Source organism: Silurus aristotelis, assembly GCF_946808225.1.
Source record: "Silurus aristotelis genome assembly, chromosome: 1".
NCBI classification, from domain to species: domain Eukaryota; kingdom Metazoa; phylum Chordata; class Actinopteri; order Siluriformes; family Siluridae; genus Silurus; species Silurus aristotelis.
This window is the reverse complement of record NC_139574.1, coordinates 18,012,910-18,034,071: the sequence shown is the minus strand read 5'-3', so window position 1 is coordinate 18,034,071 and position 21,162 is coordinate 18,012,910. Positions and strand designations below refer to the sequence as shown.

Sequence of the window (21,162 nt, the reverse complement as noted above, 5' to 3'; positions counted from 1 at the left end):
ACATAAATGTATTTAATAAGTTTGCAATTTAGACTTTCATTCAATTCAAATCTCATTGCTATGTAAAGAACATTCAGCAGAATAGAAAACTAGTTTCTGGCTTTACATTTTATTAGGTTTTTGGCTATTTGGCATTTATATTTAAACTGATATTGGTTGTGGCCAAGTATGTAAAAAAATATTCTTACATATTTTTTTGTTCGTTTCTGTTTTTCTGTAGGGCCTCTGCGGTGTGGGCATGTGACAACCTGGGAGAATAAAGGGCTTGAACACCTGTTAACATATCAGTGGCGAAAGTAACTCCAAAACAGTCTTTACATTCATCTCTCTCTTCAAGCGCCAAACTAATGATACAATGATTAATTTGGATTGGGAGATGAGAGTTTCAGCATAGAAAAGACATCTGCTCTTCTTTGGCACAGTCTGATTACTTCAGCTGCTAAATAAATTTTTGACATAAACCAGAAAATACTTGTAGATATTTCACAAGCCATGTGCTACTTCTTTCGAGATGTTTCTGTGGCATGGGAAATAATGCTAAGGGGTCAGGTGGTTGCAAAGGCATTATTCCCAGTGTGTCCATAAGGCTTCCGCCCAACATTCTATGGAGGCAGAGCATAGCCAGCCGTCTGATGGGGAACGATCTGGTGGACGACAGCAATCTCTGTCTGAATCTTCAAACAGGGGTACGTTTGCTCAGACACAGGAACAGGCTACCTCTGTACCAATCCATGGATCACATGGCCGGCATCACAGAAGGCAGCCAAAACGGCGTGATTTGCTCCAGAGGCAGCAGCAACAGCAGTCTCAGATGGGGGAAGCCTGGCAGGTACAAGATGTCCCAGGCCCCTCTGGAGGCAGCTACACTTCTTCATCTCTTGAATCCTCTATCCAAGTCCCTCACCTTCAGGGTGTTCCATCTTGCCCTAGTCAGGAATTCCAAGAAGGCACCACATCTAGAAGGGAGCGAAAGCCCCAAAAGCCAGGGAAGTATGTGTGCTCATACTGTGGAAGGCCATGTGCAAAACCCAGTGTCCTCCAAAAACATATCCGTTCCCACACAGGAGAAAGACCCTATCCTTGTGTCCCTTGTAGTTTCTCGTTTAAGACTAAAAGTAACCTGTACAAACATCGTAAATCCCACGCCCATCGAATAAAAGCCAGCTTGGCATCTAGATGTGAAGAATCCAGTTGCAGTGGAATTGAAATTGGTGCAGTAGGAGATGAACAGGAAGAAGCAACAGAAGCAGATAGCACAGAGAGTGAAGATGAAACTGGTCAGCATCAGCCATCCACTTCTCAAGAAAGGCCAGCTCTAAGAAAAAGCTCCAAGGTCGAAATTTCATTTTCAGAAGAAGGGCCAAGAACAGAGGACTCCCAGGCAATCAAGCAGAGGTTGGCTATGCGACTCAGTGAAAGGAAAAGAGCTCCCATTGAATCACCAGATGAGAGCCCATCATCTTCATTGGGTCCGGGTAGTAAGGGCAGTACCGAATCGGGTTACTTCTCTAGCTACGGCAGTGCTGAATTATCTCAAGTGAGCCCCCCAAACGCCAATGTTAAATCCTATGCTGAAATTATATTAGGAAAGTATGGACGATTAGGCCAGCAACAAAGACTTCCACACCAACATTTTCAGACATCATCACCGTCATCATCTTTGGGACATGAGGAAAAATCCATCCACTTCAGCGTGCCTAAGACACAACTCATTGAACACATTACAAAATTAATTACTATAAATGAAGCTGTAGTTGACACAAGTGAAATTGACAGTGTCAAACCTAGACGTTCTTCCCTTTCTAGGAGAAGCAGTGTTGAATCTGCAAAATTTTCTTCACCAAAAGATCCAAAGGAAGATTTCCCTGGCACTAGCGGCACTACCGGGCAAATTCTTGACATACAGCATTCTCGGTTATATGAAGGCACACTTTCTACCTATTGTCCCAGTGGTGTTCTATTAAGAAGCCAGTCAGTTCCATCCACTAGTGGCAAAGATGATTCACCGAGCTCATCTTCGCACAGCTTTCGTCTCAGCCAGTCTTTTGATGAGCAGCAGGCTGCATCAGCGGAGCTGAGGGTTGGCCACCATCATCGAATGTTAAAACGCCAGCCTGCCATTGAAATGCCAGTTGGAGCTGACCTTGGAGCAGAAGCTGGCTCCTCAGTTTCCACAGAATCAGGATGGAAGCAACAAAAGGGAGTTTATGAGTGTGAGGTATGCGGAACTCAATTGAGAAAACAGGACAATTATGAAGCACACAGAGTTTCTTGTATGCATAAAGCTTCACAGGAACACCAGAGTGAGAAGAAGGTGCCTGCTGAACAAGAAGATCATCGACAAATAATGCACTATAAGTTTAAAGCAATGGCTATGGCTATACGAAAGAGGAGGAAAGAAGAAAGTCTAGAGGAAGACCCCCCTAGCCCAGGTCCAGCAGCTATATCCTTTAGCAGCCATCTTGCCACATCAGCAATAGGGAGTAAAGATGATTTTCAGGGTTTGCCAGGCACTGCACCACAAACTGAACCAGAAAAAATCAGCCCTTACAAAGAAATATCAGTAATCCAACACACTAGTTCCTTCGAAAAGCAAGAAAGCATGTCTATAGAAATCCCAGAGCCTGAGCTTGAACATAAAGAATCACAGGAGCCCAAGCAGCCCTCCACATCCAGGTTAGTTCGGCAGCCCAAGATTCAAGTGCCAGAGATCTTTGTGACAAAAGAACCAGATACTGAGATGCTTTCACCACCAGCAAGTACCTATATCCCGAAAGAATTAGAGAAGGAGGAGTTCCAGTGGCCTCAGCGGAGTCAAAGTCTGGCTCAGCTCCCTGCAGAAAAGCTGCCACCGAAAAAGAAACGTCTCCGTTTGGCGGAGGCACCGCAGTCATCTGGAGAATCTAGCTTTGAATCACTATCCCTACCACGTAGTCCAAGCCAAGAGAGCAACGTTTCTCACACCTCTAGTCGATCTACATCTTTCGATGAAACAGGAAGAGTTGAACCTGAAACGCAGGCTGGTCAATGGAGCTCCCAAGGGTCCCACATGCTCACCGTACCAGGTGCATACCAACATCATCACAGGGAAATGCATCGCTCTGCCTCTGAGCAGGCTCCTGCAAGTCCACCACACCCTGCCCAGATTGTGGAGACAAGGAGCAAGTCATTTGACTGTGGGTCCTTGTCTCCAAGACAAGCTTCTTCTTCTTGGAAAGAGAGGCGAAAATGTCTCTTAGTGAAACATGCAACTCTTGAGAAACAGGATCAGGAAGAATCATCGTCTACCATCCATCATTCCTTTCCTGGCCATGCTGCCCTTACAGTTGGTGAGCTCAGAGCAAGCAGTACTTCTAGACTTAGCCCAGAATCTTTGGGCAAAACTCTGCAGCTCTTTCAAACTCCTCTTCCGACTACAGTTTACCCTTACACTAGTCCAGGAACCTTCTCCTCACAACAGATAACTGGACTTCAACCTGTCAGAACTTTATCGGAGGTCCTATCTAGTCATATGCTTCAGCAGGCTCTCATACAATCAGTGCCATCTTCATTTTATCCAAGACAGCTTAATTTAGCTGAGCACCTTGGCCTTCCTGTTCAGCCTTTTCCTGATTTGCTTTCACTACAGTACCCAACGAGTAGTCTAATAATTCAGGATCCCATGGCTTCACCTATTGGCCGATCTAGTTCTCCTCCTTCCTCTACCCATAAAAGAGGCTCACCATTTCAGCATCTTGTCGCTCGGCATCAGCCTCGTCCCATCATTGCTACTTGCCTTGAGCAGCTTACACCAGTGGTGTCACTGGTGGTGCCTGTGCGCCTACAGACTCACATTCCTACTTACGCTAGTGCCATGTACACAACCATTTCCCAAATTTTAGCCACAACACGGTCTCAGCAACCAATTTGCTGTACAGCCATGGTCATCATGGAGAAGCTTGAGTGCACTAAGCTTCAGAGAGCTTTCCTTGGGCTTCCTAGTCCTACTCTGAAGACCTGTATTCCTTTATCCCTTCCTTTAGAATTTCAAACAGAAGCTGCATCTGGTGATGGTTGTGGGCCACTTTGTGCTGGCGGAAGTAAACGGATGCTTTCCCCTGCAGGTAGTATAGAACTCAGCTTAGAGGCACAACGGCAACAGAAACGAATCAAGGAGGAAGAGGAAGTAGAAGAAAGTGGAGAAGAATGTAAAACTCGTGGAAAATTTCCAGAGGACCACCAAGGAACAAACAAGAAGGGGCAAAGGGACAGAAAAGGAGTAGAGGTAGCTGTGGAAAAAGAGCAAGAGCAGGAAGAAACGAAAACCGACTTTGTCGGGAATAAGCCAGAGATTTCCCAGGTGGAAACTGGACTTAAGAAAGAGGAAATGCAGGAGGAGGGCCACCGATGTGTATCAGTGGTTGAGATTCCAGAGAGATCTACAGGTTCTACTGACCCCTTATACCCCAGTCTCCACACTAGTACATCAGTGAGCTGGTGCTACCTGAATTATACTAAGCCTAACCCATCTCCCCACACAAATCCACAGACGTCTGTGTATTCTTCTTGGAGTGTTAGCATGTACAACCCCAATCTTCCTGGTCTGTCCACAAAAATAGTATTGTCACTGTTGTGTTCTAAACAAATGTACAGTTCTGGGGTATACACTATCGCTTCAACAACATCTCCGACAACTGACAAGCTGGTTGACAAAAAAACACCCAGGGTATCAGAGGTAAATGTGATTGGATTTGACTTTAAATGCATAGATTGTGTTGGTGTGCTGCCAGTGTGAAGTATTATTGAGTACTGATATGTCATGTGATGTTGGTCTGGGGTATAGGTACATGCCAAATCATTGAGCACTTCTGCCAAAGAGAAAGACGAGCCTCTAAATAAGAGGGTGGAACAAGACGTGAGAAGTAAAGAGGGAACCGCTTCCACCTCGAAGCACAGTGAGCCGCTGCGTGTTTGCATCTTTGAGGGAGGGTGAGTGATTATTTGGTCTTCAGGATATAATTTGTCTATGATCATGTCACTTTTTATATAGAGTACCTGTCTTGTTTAAATGTTGTTAAAATATTTTATAGAAGGCCCCGAAGTGTGTAGAGAAAGGAAGCTTGTTTTTCAACAGTTCATCAGTTTGGCTATTTAGCTTTACTGGTTGTATTTTGAGTGACAAAGGTGAGGTATACTGGGCAATTTTTTTGTGCTGCCTCTCTTTTTTGGGATTTACAATTCCAAAACGGAGACACCTATATAGTCGGAGAACCCTTATCCTGAGAGATTTATGACTAAACGCAGCTAAGTATTGAAATTATATCAGATCTAAAAAATGAGTGCTAAATGATTGATGACTGATTTTTAAGTTTATTGGTTTCTCTGGAATGATGCCTATGGTGCGGCTGCACACGAATCCACAGGGAGATTGGGTCATTCGTGTTATATTTAGTTCTGAAAGCTGCTCGTTACAGCGAGAAGAAAAACATAATGGTTTCGAGTATGAAACCAGTATGAAAATATTATTACTTCACTGAGGGTTAGGACACAATATTAGGTATTAAAAAATACTAATAAAAACAAATGACCTTGAAGAACATTCAGTATTTAGCCTTTATTACTTACCTAATAACATTCATTACTTCTCAATTAGGCTAATGGCTTTACTTGCAGTTTTGCCACTGATATTAAAATGAGACACCGCACCACTCTGCTTTACTTTGTATCTCATGCAGTATCTCTTCCGCTTACATAATTCTTCGATCACACACCCACATACTTCCTATTCACATCTGTCTCTCTTTGTGCCCTTTCTCTTATACTGTTTCCTCCTCACTGTTTCACACGTTAGTACCCATGTATCTCAACATCTCTACTGTCTGCTTACCTCACTTCTTCTATGCAGGATACAATTACACATTGAAAAAATGTGGCAATCTTTCTTATTCTGTGCTTAAGTATGAATGAAGTAGTAAGTATGATAAGGTAGTCGGTTCTGTGTTATAAAATACAGTGTTTCGAAGTCGTATAATCGAGGTTCAGGAATGATTGACAAGTGGGTTAATGATAGACACATTAACATAACATGGTGTAAGACTAACAGTCAAAGATGTTTAAATGAATGTATTACTTTAGGCTTTAAAAGACTAGGTTTTGAAAACGTGCTCTTGTAAACCAAGGACAAAGATAGATGTTTCATTTGCCAGCTATAAAAAATGATGTACTCTGCATTTCAGTAAATATTTAGCTCCTCATTTACTAAAATCCCTCAAAAATGAGTAAACAAATTTTTTGATTGTCTCTGCCTTTTCAGGTATAAGTCTAATGAAGAGTATGTATATGTAAGAGGAAGAGGGAGAGGGAAGTATGTATGTGGTGAGTGTGGGATTCGCTGTAAAAAGCCCAGCATGCTGAAGAAACACATCCGCACTCACACAGATATTCGTCCCTACGTCTGTAAGCACTGCAACTTTGCCTTCAAAACTAAAGGTGAGAGAGTTTTAATGATATACTACCACAAGCCTTATTTTTGTGAACCTATAAAACAAATCCGTAACGCATTATCGCTCTTTGTTAGTGATCCTTTCATATAATCTTTCATACTTTATTTAATTCTTGAATTGTTTCTGGACAGGGAACCTCACGAAACACATGAAATCAAAGGCACATGGTAAGAAATGCCTGGAAAAGGGTGTGTCCGAATCATCTGTAGATGAGCTGGAGACTGAAGAACCAGGTATAATTATAATTAATTAATCACTATTTAATGAACCATGGAGTAATGTAAATTTAGTATGGACTGTTTTGTATGATTGTTGTGTGTCTGTGATGACAAAAAAAACATCTCATTCTCAAATTAACTTTTTATTAATTGAAATAAAAAGTAAAAGCGTATATTGTAGCCTATATCTTGTGTGGAAGAATGTATCCATATTAATACCAAGATATAGGTGAAGTACTTCACAGTATCTTAAATTTAGATGACCTCCGCATCAGTACTGTATTCTGTAGCACATCTTGGTATTTTATACAAAAAGTATCCAGGAAGCATTTTTTTATCGCTAAAATAGCTTTAAATAAGACACCTCAGATAGTCAAGTGGAAGAAACCACAGGCGTAATGTTTTCTTTCGCACATTTACTGTGTAGACTGTATAATTAGATCTATGTGGGTGAACAGTCACTATGCATGGTGCAAATCATACACTTTTTATAGCTTGTCTATTAGTTTGTTTGCAGATTTACGATTCTTATCAAAATTGCATTAATATTTTTGTTTTAGAAAATATGTTTAGTAATATACAATTAACTAACTATACCCATTTAATTGTTTTGTAATAATAATAATTATAATTATACATGAGCAGTTTTCGCATCATTATGTGAAGTTTTCACCATTCTTAGGAACTGGAGCTGAATTTTTTCATTCGGTTTCTTGCTGTGCAAACCTTGAAAATCATAAATGCACCATTTAATATAATGATAAATGTTGTCGTGCTTTGTTGAGCACTCAAGCACAGTTCGCTCAGTTTGTGAAGGCCATCTGAAATTGACTGGTCTGCCATTAAGCGAAGCTTTCTAATCTGGCCTCCAATTTCAGTTGGTATGCTGTATATAGAACTGAAAATGAAAGCCACCCATCTTTTTGTCCCTTCCAGACTGAGGAGTGCCAAGGACACTTTATTCAAGCATACGCTATTCAGAAGGCTTAAATATAGCCATGAATGAAGGAGGTGCAACACAATTATATGAACATGTTTACTTGAGTAATTAATGAACATGTATTGTCTCTGACTGTATGATTCTTTTTTTTTTTAATGGTCTTTCTGGTTGTATTTGTCTGTGGGACAGGCGGCTGTGTTGAAATCCTAGTGTGAAAATGTTGCATGTAATCCTCTGTTTTAAACTAAAACCCTTTGTGTATGTTTCAGGGACCAGTGAGGGGCAAGTCTATGAGTCAGAGGATCAGGAAGAGCACCAGTTCTCAGACATTGAAGACTCGGAAGATGAGGATGATGAAGAAAACGAGGAGGAAGAGGATGAGTCCTCCCATGAAGACGCTCCTTCATCCTGCTCTACAGATACCCACCAGTCAGACAGTGGTCCAGGCTCACTGACAGGTCCCACAAGCCTTTCTGTTTCAGAGAGAGAAGAAAAAGAAAAGCAGCTCTCTCCTGTCCAACCATGGACAGGAGAAAGCAAACGAGCACTGTTCTCCTCTAAAGCCTGGGAGCATTCTCCTCTAGCCTTCTCTTCAGCTAGTGAAGGATCTCCTCTCCGCAGTGTCTCCCCCAGACTGGAGCTGTCGTCTCCCTGTCGACATCTGTCCCCATCCCCTGAAAGAGGCCCGTCTCCTCTCACAGCGTCCCCACTCAGGTCATTCTCTCCACTGCGGCCTCTTTCTCCTGCTCGCTACAGGAGCTCCAGAGCCCAAATCTCTCCAACACCATTCAGAACTCAACATAGAGCCCACAGTTCTCCTGGGCACTTCCACTGGGAACCAAGCAACAAGCCCAGAGAGAGCCAGCAGCAGCAGGTGAGTCTCATGATAAGGGATGCATATGACTTTTCAAATAATCGCACATACTCTATGACTACATAGTGTAATGAGCATAATACCATTGTTCAGTGTAACCCCAATCAAGATGTATTGTTCATCATGTCACTGCCACCTCTGGCTTTCCCATTAGAGATCTGGATCTGGATTTCTATAAAGCTGCTTTGTGACCAAGTCGTTTAAGTTCTATACAAATACAAATAATTCAATTAATAAAAGTATTGGCAGTCAGTGATAGATGGTTATACTGATGAAAATGAATATTGTTTGCCCTAGTGGTTGACTATAAACCATCTCTTGGTTAAATGCAGCATTTGAAATCCAATCTTTGGTTGAAATTAATTAATAAGTACACTTATTTTTTTTTCTTCACATTTCATGAAATAACCTTGAAAACATTACCATCTCTAAATGATCATCAGTTGTATAACTTGTAAGTAAGCTGAGAGTAAGTGATGGTAGAAATGTGTTTCATAACTGTTGAGAAAAAAAAAAGACGTATGTTGGAAGTGTGATTGTACAGTATTCACATGTCTCCCTCTACAGGAGAGGCCTAGTACACCTAGTAATGCGCAGGCGTCACAGAGGTTGAGCTCTCCACATACCAGCCTGGTGCCCTCTGCCCTACAATTCATTCAAACTGAGCCTCCTACCCACGTACCAATCCCCTCAAGAACTATTGACCGCATGTTCAGCCACCTCCCCTTACATTCACAGCAACAGGCCCGCATGCCTTACCATATGATCCCAATTGGAGGAATTCAGATGGTGCAGCTTAGGCCCAGATCCCGCCCCAAACTGGAGCGCACTTCCTCTTCTACCCAATCCCCCAGCTCTCCCAAAGAGGAGTTTACGTTCTCCCAAAGCAAGAGCTCATGGAGCACGTTATGGAACTTGCAATCTGAAACAAGTCAGAGTGTTAGTGGGACACAGATCCTGGAGCGGGAAACCAGGCAATTAGGGTTACACTGTCCTGTGATGAGCTCCACGACAGCCAAATCCTCTCCAACATATGACTCTGGCAAGGATAACACGAAAGACCGCAAACAATATGGCAGCTCATGGCCCTCTAAGACTCGTACCTCTGTTCCCAAGACATCTCAAGAAGGGGGCCAAGATACCATTGAAGGGGACAAGAGGAGCTCTGATGTCTCTGAGAAGGAATCCATGGCCTCCTTACACAGAAAAGGTGAACAATCAGACCCAGAGGTGCCTAAAGACGGCCAGTCGTTAAATGACCCAACTTCAGAAGAGAAATCTGTCTACTCTGTACAGAGCCAGAATAGCACCCCAGATAGCACTTAATAGCCTTTGGGCTTAATCTCAAAATCAATTGATTTATTATTATTCTTTTTGTTTTGTAATGCTAAATTTTTTATACAACTTTTCAATACTGTTGGTATCTTGGTAAATGTTTGTTTTTGCAATATTCAAGATGAAATACGATGCACTTTTTCTGTTGGACAAAAAAATGTTTCTGTAAAATCGATCACTTCTGTCCCTGAGTATTTACTGACATTACATTCAATCCTAATGTATCTATTTAAATATGTTTATGTAAAATACTTCTTAATATTAACTATGAATATAAACATTTATAAATGACCAAGTTGAATACTTAAATCAAAAGTAATTCCAATATCTTGTCCCTTGTTACAGTATTACTTAAAATATAGTTACGTGTGCCTTTCCTGTCAGGATTTCTTGCTTGAATTGTAAACAAAGATAAAAGGTTGTGAATTCTTTCTTTCTTTTTTTTAATTTTCTTTCTTTTAATTTTCTTTTTTTTTTTTATAAATGTATGATTTGTGTCTCAGTGGGTATTTGTACAATAGAGTTTTTTTCTTTTCTAAATGCAAGTCAGGGTCAAAGAGAGCAGTTTGTACTGAAGCCTGAGATGGAGTGCAAAGGATTTGCAAACAAATTGCACTGAAGTCATATTTTTTATATAGATAAGATATGCTATGATATTGTGTATAGTTGAGAGGTCTATGATCCATATTTATTGCCATTTCAAAATATGGAAAACATTTTGTTTAGTTTTGGAAAAAACAAATTAATGAAATTTTTATTATTTACAAATTTTGTTGAGTATATTTCTGTTACGTTCTGAAGACTTGAATTAAAGAAACTGGACAGGGTGATGGTGAAGTTGGTCAACAACTTTGGGATTGGATGCATCAAGAGCCTTCCAAAATTTGTCACAGGTATGTATTATCTCTGAACCAATAAAGGTGCACCAGGAATTACCAAGTATATGTTTTCGTCAGATTTTTAGCCTTGAAAGGCCTCAGAGCTGCAGAGTTTAATCTTCTTTTAAACCACATGTTCATCCAGTGTACGACTTGCTGATTAGCTATTCAGTTGATGTGTGGTGGCCTTAAATCTGACACCCGTTGTTTTTATTAACACTCCATTTTAATGCATACGTTTATTTCTCTTGATTAATTTCACCATTAGACTACATTTACTGATCTAGTTTTGAGTACGAGTTCTATAATAAATTAAACTTAATACCACAAATTTCACAACATACTCCTTCTTCTTTTTCTTTTAGCTGCTCCCATTAGGGGTCGCCACATCGGCTCACCCGTCTCCATACCCCCCTGTCATCTACATCTGCCTCTTTCAAACCAACTACCTGCATGTCTTCCCTCACCACATCCATAAACCTCCTCTTTGGACTTCCTCTTTTCCTCCTTCCTGGTGGCTCCATCCTCAGCATTCTCCTACCGATATTCCCCATGTCCCTCCTCTGCACATGTCCAAACCATCTCAATCTCGCCTCCCTTACCTTGTCACCAAAATGTCCTACATGCACTGTCCCTCTAATAAACTCATTTCTAATCCTGTCCATCCTCGTCACTCCCAACAAAAACCTCAGCATCTTCAGCTCTGCTACCTCCAGCTCCACCTCCTGTCTTTTACTTAATGCCACTGTCTCTAAACCATACAACATCGCAGGTCTCACCACAGCCCTTTAAACTTTTCCTTTCACTCCTGCAGATACTCTACTATCACAAATCACTCCTGTCACTCTTCTCCACCCACTCCACCCTGCCTGCACTCTTTTCTTCACTTCTCTAACACACTCTTCATTACTTTGCACTGTTGACCCCTGGTACCTGACCTCCTCCACCTTCTCCACCTCTTCTCCCTGCACCTGCACCACTCCACTGCCCTCCCTCTCATTCACACACATGTACTCTGTCTTACTCCTACTGACTTTCATTCCCCTTCTTTCCAGCTCGTTGCTCCACCTCTCCACCTCTTTTCCCTGCAACTGCACCACTCCACTGCCCTCCCTCTCAATTTCACAACCTACCAGTTTGCAAAAAATATATATATTCCTAATTATGTATGATATCTGATACTTTACAGTTGATTTATAGTTTGGATTTCAGGATTTATCCATAAAGCCTAAAAGCAGTAAAAAAAAAAATAAATAAATCCCAAAAAGTTTACTGCTGCTACAGCTGAAGAAGTTAATAAATAGAAGTAAATCACCACACAGAGTCTGAAAGAAAGAAGTGTTACACTTCAGGGTCAGCCTAGGGTTTGTAACAAACTTTCTAACAAAATTCCTGAATGGCTAAAATTTAAACACTCAGCCTGGGGTCCCTTTTGATACTTTTAAGAAGTAGTTGTCAAGTTTTTGCCCTAATTTTATGACCTTCCAAAGACAATATCTTATATATATTGCCTTTGGAACTTGAGCTTGGACGATTTGCCTGAATTTGCTGGGAGAGTGGACATATTGATTGACTTCACATGAAATACTTCACATTGTAATTGTTGCCAAAGTTTGCCCCTAATAAAAATTTGACAAAAAAAAAAAAAAAAAAGCTTGCAATTTCACTAATAGGTTCTGGATCATTTTACAAGTGACTCTAACAACATCTACCTCCTGTGTACACAACTTGCAACACACATTCAGACTGAGCTTGTTTCCCCTTAGTATGAAAATAAGATACTTATAAGATACTTAAGATACTTTCACTTATTAACATCAGGAATACAACTGAGAGTAAATAATACACAGAAATATAACTGTTTTATCTTTCGATTTACTGCAGCTAATATATAGGAAGGAGTCTAAAAGTGTTTAAATAGGAAGCGATGAACACCATTAGATATTTTCCGTTACTGTTTTCCACAGTGCTATCTAACATATCTGTGTGAAATCTTCTAGAGGTGTTGGGCTTCGTTTAGATCTGGTAAAGAACATGCGTATGATTTTATATGATTTACATTGTTTTAAGAATCATTAAACGGACTCACTGAGCCTCTTGTGCTTTGTGTTCCATTTTCCATTACATTAAGGAAACTTATCATATTTCTGGACCCACTTCCAGTCTTGCTCACTGTCTTGGGCGGAAAAAGAAAAACTTCCCTCAACAGTAAGACTATGCTTAGATTTTTGAATTCCCAGAGGATGCATACAGAGAAAGTAATGTTCCCGAGGTTTATTTTTATTTGTATTTCTTTTATAGTTGTTTTATATCTGTATTTGCGGCTCATAAAATTTTATGTCATGGGTCACAGCAAATTTTGGAAGCAGAGCTGGATTTGCAGTTTAAAAATGTTTCTTTTTACATCATTAATTAACATAATCGTTCTTATATATATATATATATAGATATAGTAAATATTTGGTGCACATATATTAAGATATATAATTTTATTTTTTATTTTCCCCTTCATGTACATACAATGGATTTGATTATACCATAGATCTCCACTGCAGTACTTTCTGTGGAAATTAAAATAAGATTTTTGCCAGAATCCTGACGTTGTCATTTCACCTCTAAATGTCTCCCAAACAAGTTATGTAACAGTCCTGCATTCTCAGTGTTCAGCTGTGTGTGCTGGAAATATCTTTTTCTTATTTTCAAAAAGAAACAAAAAAATGTAAATATGAACAAAAGACCACACAAAAAGAATAGGAACAAAAAAGTGATGGAGTAAAGGGAGAAAGCTATTTGTCATATTGCATCACATCATCAGTAGTCAGACTATTTTTGAAAAGCTATGCTCTGGAACAGTGAGGAGGAGGAAGGGATAGTGATTAGGCTATTAGCTGGCATTGGGGAGTCTCAGGGAGGTTACAATTAAAGATAAATAAAGCTAATAGGAAACAAGAGTAATGGGATCCACTTTAGGAACCGAAGACATGTATTATGAATTTATCTTTATTTAAGTGTGACATCACTGACACAACTGCGCTTGTGTGTTGCTTGCTTAATATCATAGCACTTATAATTCAATTTGTCCAACATTACGAGGTAAAGATACATTTGCATAGATGGTTCTCAATCAACGCTGATTGATCTTTACTGATTTATCAACTGCAGTGTAGAACTTAATCACATGTTTGTAGCTTAAGGGTAAGAAATGAAATAGAGGTTATTCACAACATGACTAAGGTCATTAAAAACAGCTTTTGCTTGTCATTGATATTTAAACTGGTAATTGCATGATTAGTTTCTCAAAAGGATTTTTTTTTTTTTTTACAATTTATAACCTCTTATGCAACTGCCTTATATAAAGTGTGCCCTGAGCCTAGATGATTCCCAAGGAATAATCACTGACATGTTGTGTCGTAAGTAATAATAAAGTAGCACACAGCTCGTGTGAAAGATCAGATTTGAGGTCACTGTAAGATATTATCCGGCTCAGTCTCTTCATCACTTCATCAATTTGACATATTAAGCAGCCGAAATTGCAAAGATATCAGAAATGCATTCAAAAGTGATCTCTTTCACATTAACGAATGCTTTGATGCATTAAAATAGAACCCAAATCTTATACTCTTAATAATATTTCTAAAAAAAAAAAAAAATCTAAATGAATAAATACATGTAATACAATACATACCTAATTAAATGGTCAGATCTTCCTTCTCCTGACCTGCCTTGTATCTGACACAACCCCCCCCCCCCTTATTCTCTCTCTCTCAACACTCTACACAACACACACACCCAACAACATAACAGTGCTTCTACAGCATATCATATTTCTGTACGTTACCTCACAATAATAACGCAACAACGTAAGAGTTCACATAAAGTGGCAATGACTCATTAAAAAGGGGTCCAAAATCCACATTGTCCTGCTCTGATTGTAGATTATACGAGAACTACACGTCTTAATATGCCTTTTTTTTCTCCGTCCCAACAAGATTGCTGTATGAGGGTTGGGATTCAAGAGTTAAACCTTTATCTGAAGTCTTAGACCCCTTTTAAATGATTGTACTGATGTTCGGTGCTCACGTGGTCACAGGCAGCAGACTTTAATACTAAACAAAGATTCATGCATCACTAGAGCTGTTTAAAGAGTAGATCTTGTGCTTCAGATGAAAACGAGGTTTGACTTCTGCTTAGTTGAAATGAAACCCAAACCTTTATAGCTTTAGATTAGCTGTGGAACTTTTAAAGAGATTCTTCTGAGGCTGTTCTTTCTGTTCCATCCGTGAACTTTTGACTTGTGAAATATCACACTTTAAGATCACACGTTAATGATTTGAATCTGTACTTTCAGTGAAGAGCTAGCTTTATTTCCCTGTCAGGGTGGTTTTCCATTCTGTCATCGACTATGAGTAACATGCCTCAATCTCTCATTCCTCTTTACAGTACGAGTGATAAAATCACGCTAATCTCAGCTCTTTTACTGTATTTGCATCGAAGTGCTAGCTTCTGACTCCCACATGGACTGCAGCGAAGATATTGTGTGTGTCTGCTGGAAAAGTGCAGTCAATGGGTACTGTGTCCTCATCCCACGCTAGATGGCTACATTTGCAAACGCTCCCTGGCTGACATCCGGCTGACACAGCATGTGTGTTTTATCAGCAGGGTGGGGTATCGGTATAGTCAGCCATCACAGTCCAGTCTCACAGCATTTTGGGATAATATTCATAATCTATTGATTCGTTTTCATTCAATTTCCCCCTTTTTTTTTCGTGCCACTGAGGACGACTTTCTATGTAATGTATTTTAATAGGAAGTCTTTTTGGTGCCTTTGCTGAAGTTTTCTTTCTGCCACTGGAGACCACAGACACTGTATACTTTTTTCTTGTTTGTTATAGATTTTTTTTAATCTTTAAGCACATTTACATTTAAGAAGATTTTATCCTTTTTTTCTAATTGCTTTATATTCGGTAAGCTACTTGCTATTTTAAACCATCGTCAGCGGTTCCTCCCAGTCAAAATACAGTAAATATCCTTTCCTGGTTAAATAAGAAGACTGCGATATTTACAGACACACACACACATTACACATTTCTGTCAGCATTACCCATAATCCTCTGCCTTTGTTGCCAGACGGAGGCAGTCGTGCTGAGTGACACGAAAAAAGAGGGAGATTTGTGTCCATGAACACAAATCAACAGATTGAAATTCGTGACTATATCACGAAATGCTGTGAAACTTTGTTGGCCATCCTGAAAGTCCATAATTAAGGGTTTGATTTGTGCATGATGGCACCCAGATCATTTAAAGATCAGACCTTTTATTTCTAGAGCAATAAACATGGGATTGTGGCTCTTGGTCAAATAAAACAAATGAGCTTTATATATATATATTCTTATACTGCAAATGTTTTATAATATTGCTGCATGGTCAGTTTTATTTTCGTTGCCAACAGGTGCATTATTCTGCATCTATATATTGTTGTGCAAAAATATGTCAGTGACTAATAAAATAGAAACCGCTACAGGGTTAATAGTTTATGCAGAGATTCTGAAAGGCAGACCACAGTAACCACATCCATTTTGTAACATCCGAGGCTCAACTTTTATCTCCTCTAATATGTCTTGGCTGGAGGGCACTGGAAGCTAATGTGAACGCTTTGCACTCCTTCCACCTACACTAAAATCTTTAAAATGCTTCTTTGGCTATCAAGATTTCCACAGGGTGTGTTTGTCCTAACAGGGCTTATGCAAATCAGCAAATCTGGAGATATCCTTCCGTTTTTCCTGTTGGCTTGTTGCAATCATTAGTTCTCCACCTACACCGATTTGGACGATCCGTAGCCGTTAGCACCTGGTCTGCAGAATTTCACTGTAAGTCTTCAGCAGGAAATACATGCTTGTCTCAAACACCATCCCTTTGTGATGATGTCTCTGTTTTCCTCCTTGCCTAAAGGCTAGTGACCTCCACATGCAGGGGGTAGCCAAGATTCCTGGAATGTTAATGGCTATCTGGATTGGACCTGGAGTTGTGTAATAGTGAGAACTAAAAAGGGGAGGGGACAGAGCTGACATACCATGAGAAGTAGTGATTATAAGTGCACAGAACTACACAACCACCTGCAGTTAAATGTGGATTGATCGTGCTTCTCCAGTTAACTTGCTTCAGCTCCTTTTAGACAAAATTTGATTGGAATCCAAATCAATGGCACTCTACGCCCTCCTCATCTTCTCTATTAGCTCGTCTGCTGTGCTGCATGAAGGTAAACTTTTCTTTAACACTTTTTAAAAGTGTAAATTATTCAGAGATTTAGGAATGAAGTTTAGAAGTTTGTTTAAAAAGTAGGAGAAAACTCTTTGAATGGAGGTTTGTTTTTTTTTAAACCATGCATGAACCTTATTTATATCTTGATTTTTTTTTTTTACTTTTTTTAAATACTTTTTTTATTTAAATATTTTAATAGTAGGTTAACTTGGGCAAGTAAGATAAGGGTTGTCGTAAAACATTTTGATAGCTTTGTTTGCAGTTAAAACATTACAGTTCTCAATAAGGTGACAGTTAAATCTGAGATTTTTTTGCATGATTCAGCATAACTGTGAGTTTTTGTCAGACACAGCAAAACAATAAGCAAAGTCTTTTTACATCAACTATAAAAACAAGCTTAATTTTTGTATTTTTGTATTTTATTTTTTTTGTATTTTTTTTTTTATTTAAGCACTTAAATATACCAGCAATAATTAAGTCGATCATGGGCGATTTCCTGAACACCAAATATCTTGTCACAGTGATCATTCTATGATTATTTAATGCAAAATACATTAAATAGCCAGATCTCACCCTGTGTATAATGTTATACATTAAACCTAAGATATGGTTTTGACCCTGCTGGGCATTGAATGAGTTTGGTGTGTAGAGGTGACTTTGGCTAAGCATTGCTTCCCAATGAATTTTTCTAGGGTTTGGTTTGCCGGTGATAAATCATTCTAGTGGAAATGCCCCTCACAGGCAGCGCACCAAACGATGCTCTTGTATTAATCAGCTGGACTCAGAATGTCACTACTTCTGCCATCTGGACATCATTTGGGTGAACACACCAGGGTGAGCACGAATACACACAAGCGCACACTCGATTCAGTTTACTTTCATGACTCTGGAGTGTAAATCTTTGCTTTTTGTAATTTTATAAAGAGAGTCAATTTAATATGAGAGAAAATGACAACCCTCATATTAAATTCTAAACAGAAAATAAAACAAATGTGCATATGTATGTATATATATATATATATATATATATATATATATATATATATATATATATATATATATATATGGAGAGTGTATGCATAACATTTGGTTTAAAAATCACGTGCTTTACTGCTTATCAATTTCTGCTGTCATTTTGCCAGGTCCACAAATCACTTCCATTCAATTAGACATAAAACCATTTGACTCAGGTATAACAGTACAACTTTGTTGTGACATGAACAGAACTCTATCGAAAAAAAATAGATAATGGGTGTATGGTTGCTTTTACTCTCTGTAGTAAGATTACTGTATATGGTCTGGGGAGTCCATTGGCCCGACGCCGCAGATCTACAGACCGCTGCTTCTGTGCCAATCCTGCTGATCAAACCTGTAACACCTTCTGCATCCACAGGTGAAACAAATACACACACATAAACACATTTCAAGGTGGCATTAGAAAACCTACATACAAAATAAATAAATAAAAAAGCACACAGAGTAAACATATTTAATATTAATCTGTATGGCATTCTTGTGAGGATGAAAACAATGTTGTTTCCTGTATCTATGTTTAAATTAGCATTAGCATGCAGGTTATGAGGATGGTTTTACCACAGGTTATTCAAAAATAATAATATAAATGGGAATAATGAAAATACTACATAGTACAGAAAATATGATGGACAGAAACAAAAGTTCTATCATTATGAGATCATTGACTGTAAAGAGACATCAGGGTGAAAGCCTGTTGTGGTGAACCTTATCTAAATCAAATACTTATACAAGACAATTAATTCTTTCTTTAGTTTTCTTTTTTCTAATCATGATTGACAATCCCTTTAGCTCAAAGAGCAATGCTGTCCTGCCGAGGAGCTTCTCTGACCCACTGCAGGAAAATTCAGACATCCTGGTTGCCTTGGAAAACCTAAAAAATGCTGATTCAGGAATAGAGGTCACAGAAGGTTCTATAAATGAAGCTCCTGTTGAATTGTTGACATTCCTCCGGTGAGTCTACAGTCAAAATCATCAGTGTCTGTGCATGTAAAGTTGACTCTGCATCACGGTATTCTGGTGTACATTATATATTTTTTCTCTACTCACAGGAATTTGTTGAGAGCTAAATCCAGGGCTATGAAGATGGTTGCTACTGCCAGGCAAAAAAGCTTTAGGGCCCATAAACCAGGCCTGAGGTAAAGCTTTCTTGTAAACACTCGAGAAACTCGAGAAACTCGAGCACCCGAACAAAACACAACCCCGTGGACTGTGGGGTACAAGGATGAAGATGTCAGATGCAGAAGGCAATGCCTGGGAGAACAAACAGGCTGAAAATAGCAAAACAGTGGAAGAGACTACAGGGGTGAAATCTTTAAGTCATGTAGAAAGGTCTGGATACAGGGGTAGACAGCCAAGTGATGAAAAAAAGGTCAGTGTGACTTAAAAGTCTAAAGAAGGTGAATGTTGAGGTTCCTCCCCTTACAGCAGGGATGTAGGATTATTAGCTACAGTCATGAAAAGCAAAAATGAATCTTTGAACACTGAATAAGATGCTGACACAAATGATTTTGGGTGAGAAGATAAAACAAAGAAACAATGTTAATTATGTCACATTCTTCTAAAAAGGCATTGCAAACAAGTAATAGTGATGAGATAAGAAAAGCTAAATGTCTTAAAACAGACGGCAGTTGCATAAAACATATCAGTCATAACATTGAATATGGCCTGACGATGTTGTTTAATGTTTTTTTTTTTTTTTTGCCAACTTGTTGAAACGATTTTTCTTTTTTCATCTTACTAGGTACCCATGTGATATTTTTCATGGTAACAGCTGTCAATAGATTTATGTTTGCAGAAGATAAAATAAAGGATGTTGATATAGTTTAGTTAGTTAGTTTAGTTATAGTTTGGAGTTAGCAAGAAAACATCAGCTGGAACTGAGCTGAAAATCTAGAGCAGACAACATCAGGATAGCGGCAAATATCATGAAAGAGCTTTTTAATGTGTGTTTAATGAGTGGCATACAGTACAGACCATATTTCCTTTGCTTTCTTAGCTGGTATTAGGCAAGCATGTTCTTTTTACATTAATACCTTTTTTTTTTTCTTTCATTTTTACACACACACACACACACACACACACACACACACACACACACACACACACACACACACACACACACACACACATATATATATATATGTGTATATTTTATACTTATATTAATATTAGTAGATGTAGATGTATTTCATTGAGATATATTAAATATGTATTAGTTTGTGTCAATAAAGACTTTCAAGACTTTCCATTTCAAATAAGTCATGCTAATTGATATTACAGACAAAATTAATCTGTTACTAATAATTTTTCCAATTGTACGTGGTGAAAAAAGCCTTTTAAATGGGTTTTTAAATAAAAAGCAAGTGGGTGAATAAAGCAAGAAGTCATGTAAATGTCCATTGTGAAAAAATACTGGACAATGGCTAAGAATACAATAACAAGATACTTGATGCTTTCTGCTATACTCCTATTACACCTTCACAGCCTGTGGGCCAAGTATAATTCAAGAGTGATTTTACTTGACATATTATCAATCCAAGTTTTAGATCCAGATATCTACCCTTTACATTCTGGTTGTCTGAGACTTATACACTATATGGACAAAATTATTTTGGACACCTGAATTTCTTTTTGCCAAATTTGGTTCTTTCCCACACTTTTACCACAATGTTGAAGGCACATAATCATAAAAGGATTTTATCATAAGACACAAACCTGTTCCAGCATGGCAAAGCCTTTGTGCACAAATCCAGCTATATGAAGATACAGTGCCTTGCGAAAGTATTCGGCCCCCTTGAACATTGCGACCCTTTGCCACATTTCAGGCTTCAAACATAAAGATATGAAACTGTAATTTTTTGTGAAGAATCAACAACAAGTGGGACACAATCATGAAGTGGAACGAAATTTATTGGATATCTCAAACTTTTTTAACAAATAAAAAACTGAAAAATTGGGCGTGCAAAATTATTCAGCCCCTTTACTTTCAGTGCAGCAAACTCTCTCCAGAAGTTCAGTGAGGATCTCTGAATGATCCAATGTTGACCTAAATGACTAATGATGATAAATAGAATCCACCTGTGTGTAATCAAGTCTCCGTATAAATGCACCTGCAGTGTGATAGTCTCAGAGGTCCGTTTAA

At 38.9% G+C, this 21,162-nt stretch overlaps 2 protein-coding genes and 1 long non-coding RNA gene across 4 annotated transcripts in view; 2 read left to right on the top strand and 1 right to left on the bottom strand.

Moving 5' to 3' along the window:
* Positions 1–10,788, top strand: part of hivep3b (HIVEP zinc finger 3b) — a 55,617-nt gene extending 44,829 nt beyond the window's left edge. For both annotated transcript variants that reach the window (XM_083543534.1, XM_083543535.1), the window contains exons 2-7: positions 221–4,714; positions 4,823–4,968; positions 6,293–6,468; positions 6,614–6,715; positions 7,910–8,514; positions 9,082–10,788. In XM_083543534.1, coding sequence (XP_083399660.1) covers positions 605–4,714; positions 4,823–4,968; positions 6,293–6,468; positions 6,614–6,715; positions 7,910–8,514; positions 9,082–9,840 — 5,898 coding nt within the window. In that variant the 5' untranslated portion in view covers positions 221–604 and the 3' untranslated portion in view covers positions 9,841–10,788. The remainder of the gene's footprint in view (positions 1–220; positions 4,715–4,822; positions 4,969–6,292; positions 6,469–6,613; positions 6,716–7,909; positions 8,515–9,081) is intronic.
* On the bottom strand, positions 10,312–13,419 carry LOC310730778. Its single transcript, XR_014534954.1, has 2 exons — positions 11,804–13,419; positions 10,312–11,683 (listed from the first exon to the last, which is right to left on the bottom strand). It is a non-coding gene; the product is annotated as an uncharacterized lncRNA (long non-coding RNA).
* A 2,698-nt stretch (positions 13,420–16,117) lies between these two features.
* On the top strand, positions 16,118–20,041 carry LOC310730413 (uncharacterized protein). The gene is made up of 6 exons (XM_083549423.1): positions 16,118–16,818; positions 16,900–16,983; positions 17,678–17,819; positions 18,265–18,378; positions 18,810–18,971; positions 19,070–20,041. Exons 2-6 carry the CDS (start codon positions 16,926–16,928, stop codon positions 19,158–19,160), a joined length of 567 nt encoding a protein of 188 aa, XP_083405549.1. The 5' UTR covers positions 16,118–16,818; positions 16,900–16,925; the 3' UTR covers positions 19,161–20,041.
* The last annotated feature ends 1,121 nt before the right edge of the window (positions 20,042–21,162 follow it).

Excerpts from the sequence above, each read along its gene's own strand:
- LOC310730413 (XM_083549423.1), top strand. The coding sequence starts at position 16,926 with ATGGCACTCTACGCCCTCCTCATCTTCTCTATTAGCTCGTCTGCTGTG. Across the intron at positions 16,984-17,677 it reads GTCTGCTGTGCTGCATGAAG|GGTTTGGTTTGCCGGTGATA; the intron begins GTAAACTTTTCT and ends GAATTTTTCTAG. Across the intron at positions 18,972-19,069 it reads GAATTGTTGACATTCCTCCG|GAATTTGTTGAGAGCTAAAT; the intron begins GTGAGTCTACAG and ends CTCTACTCACAG.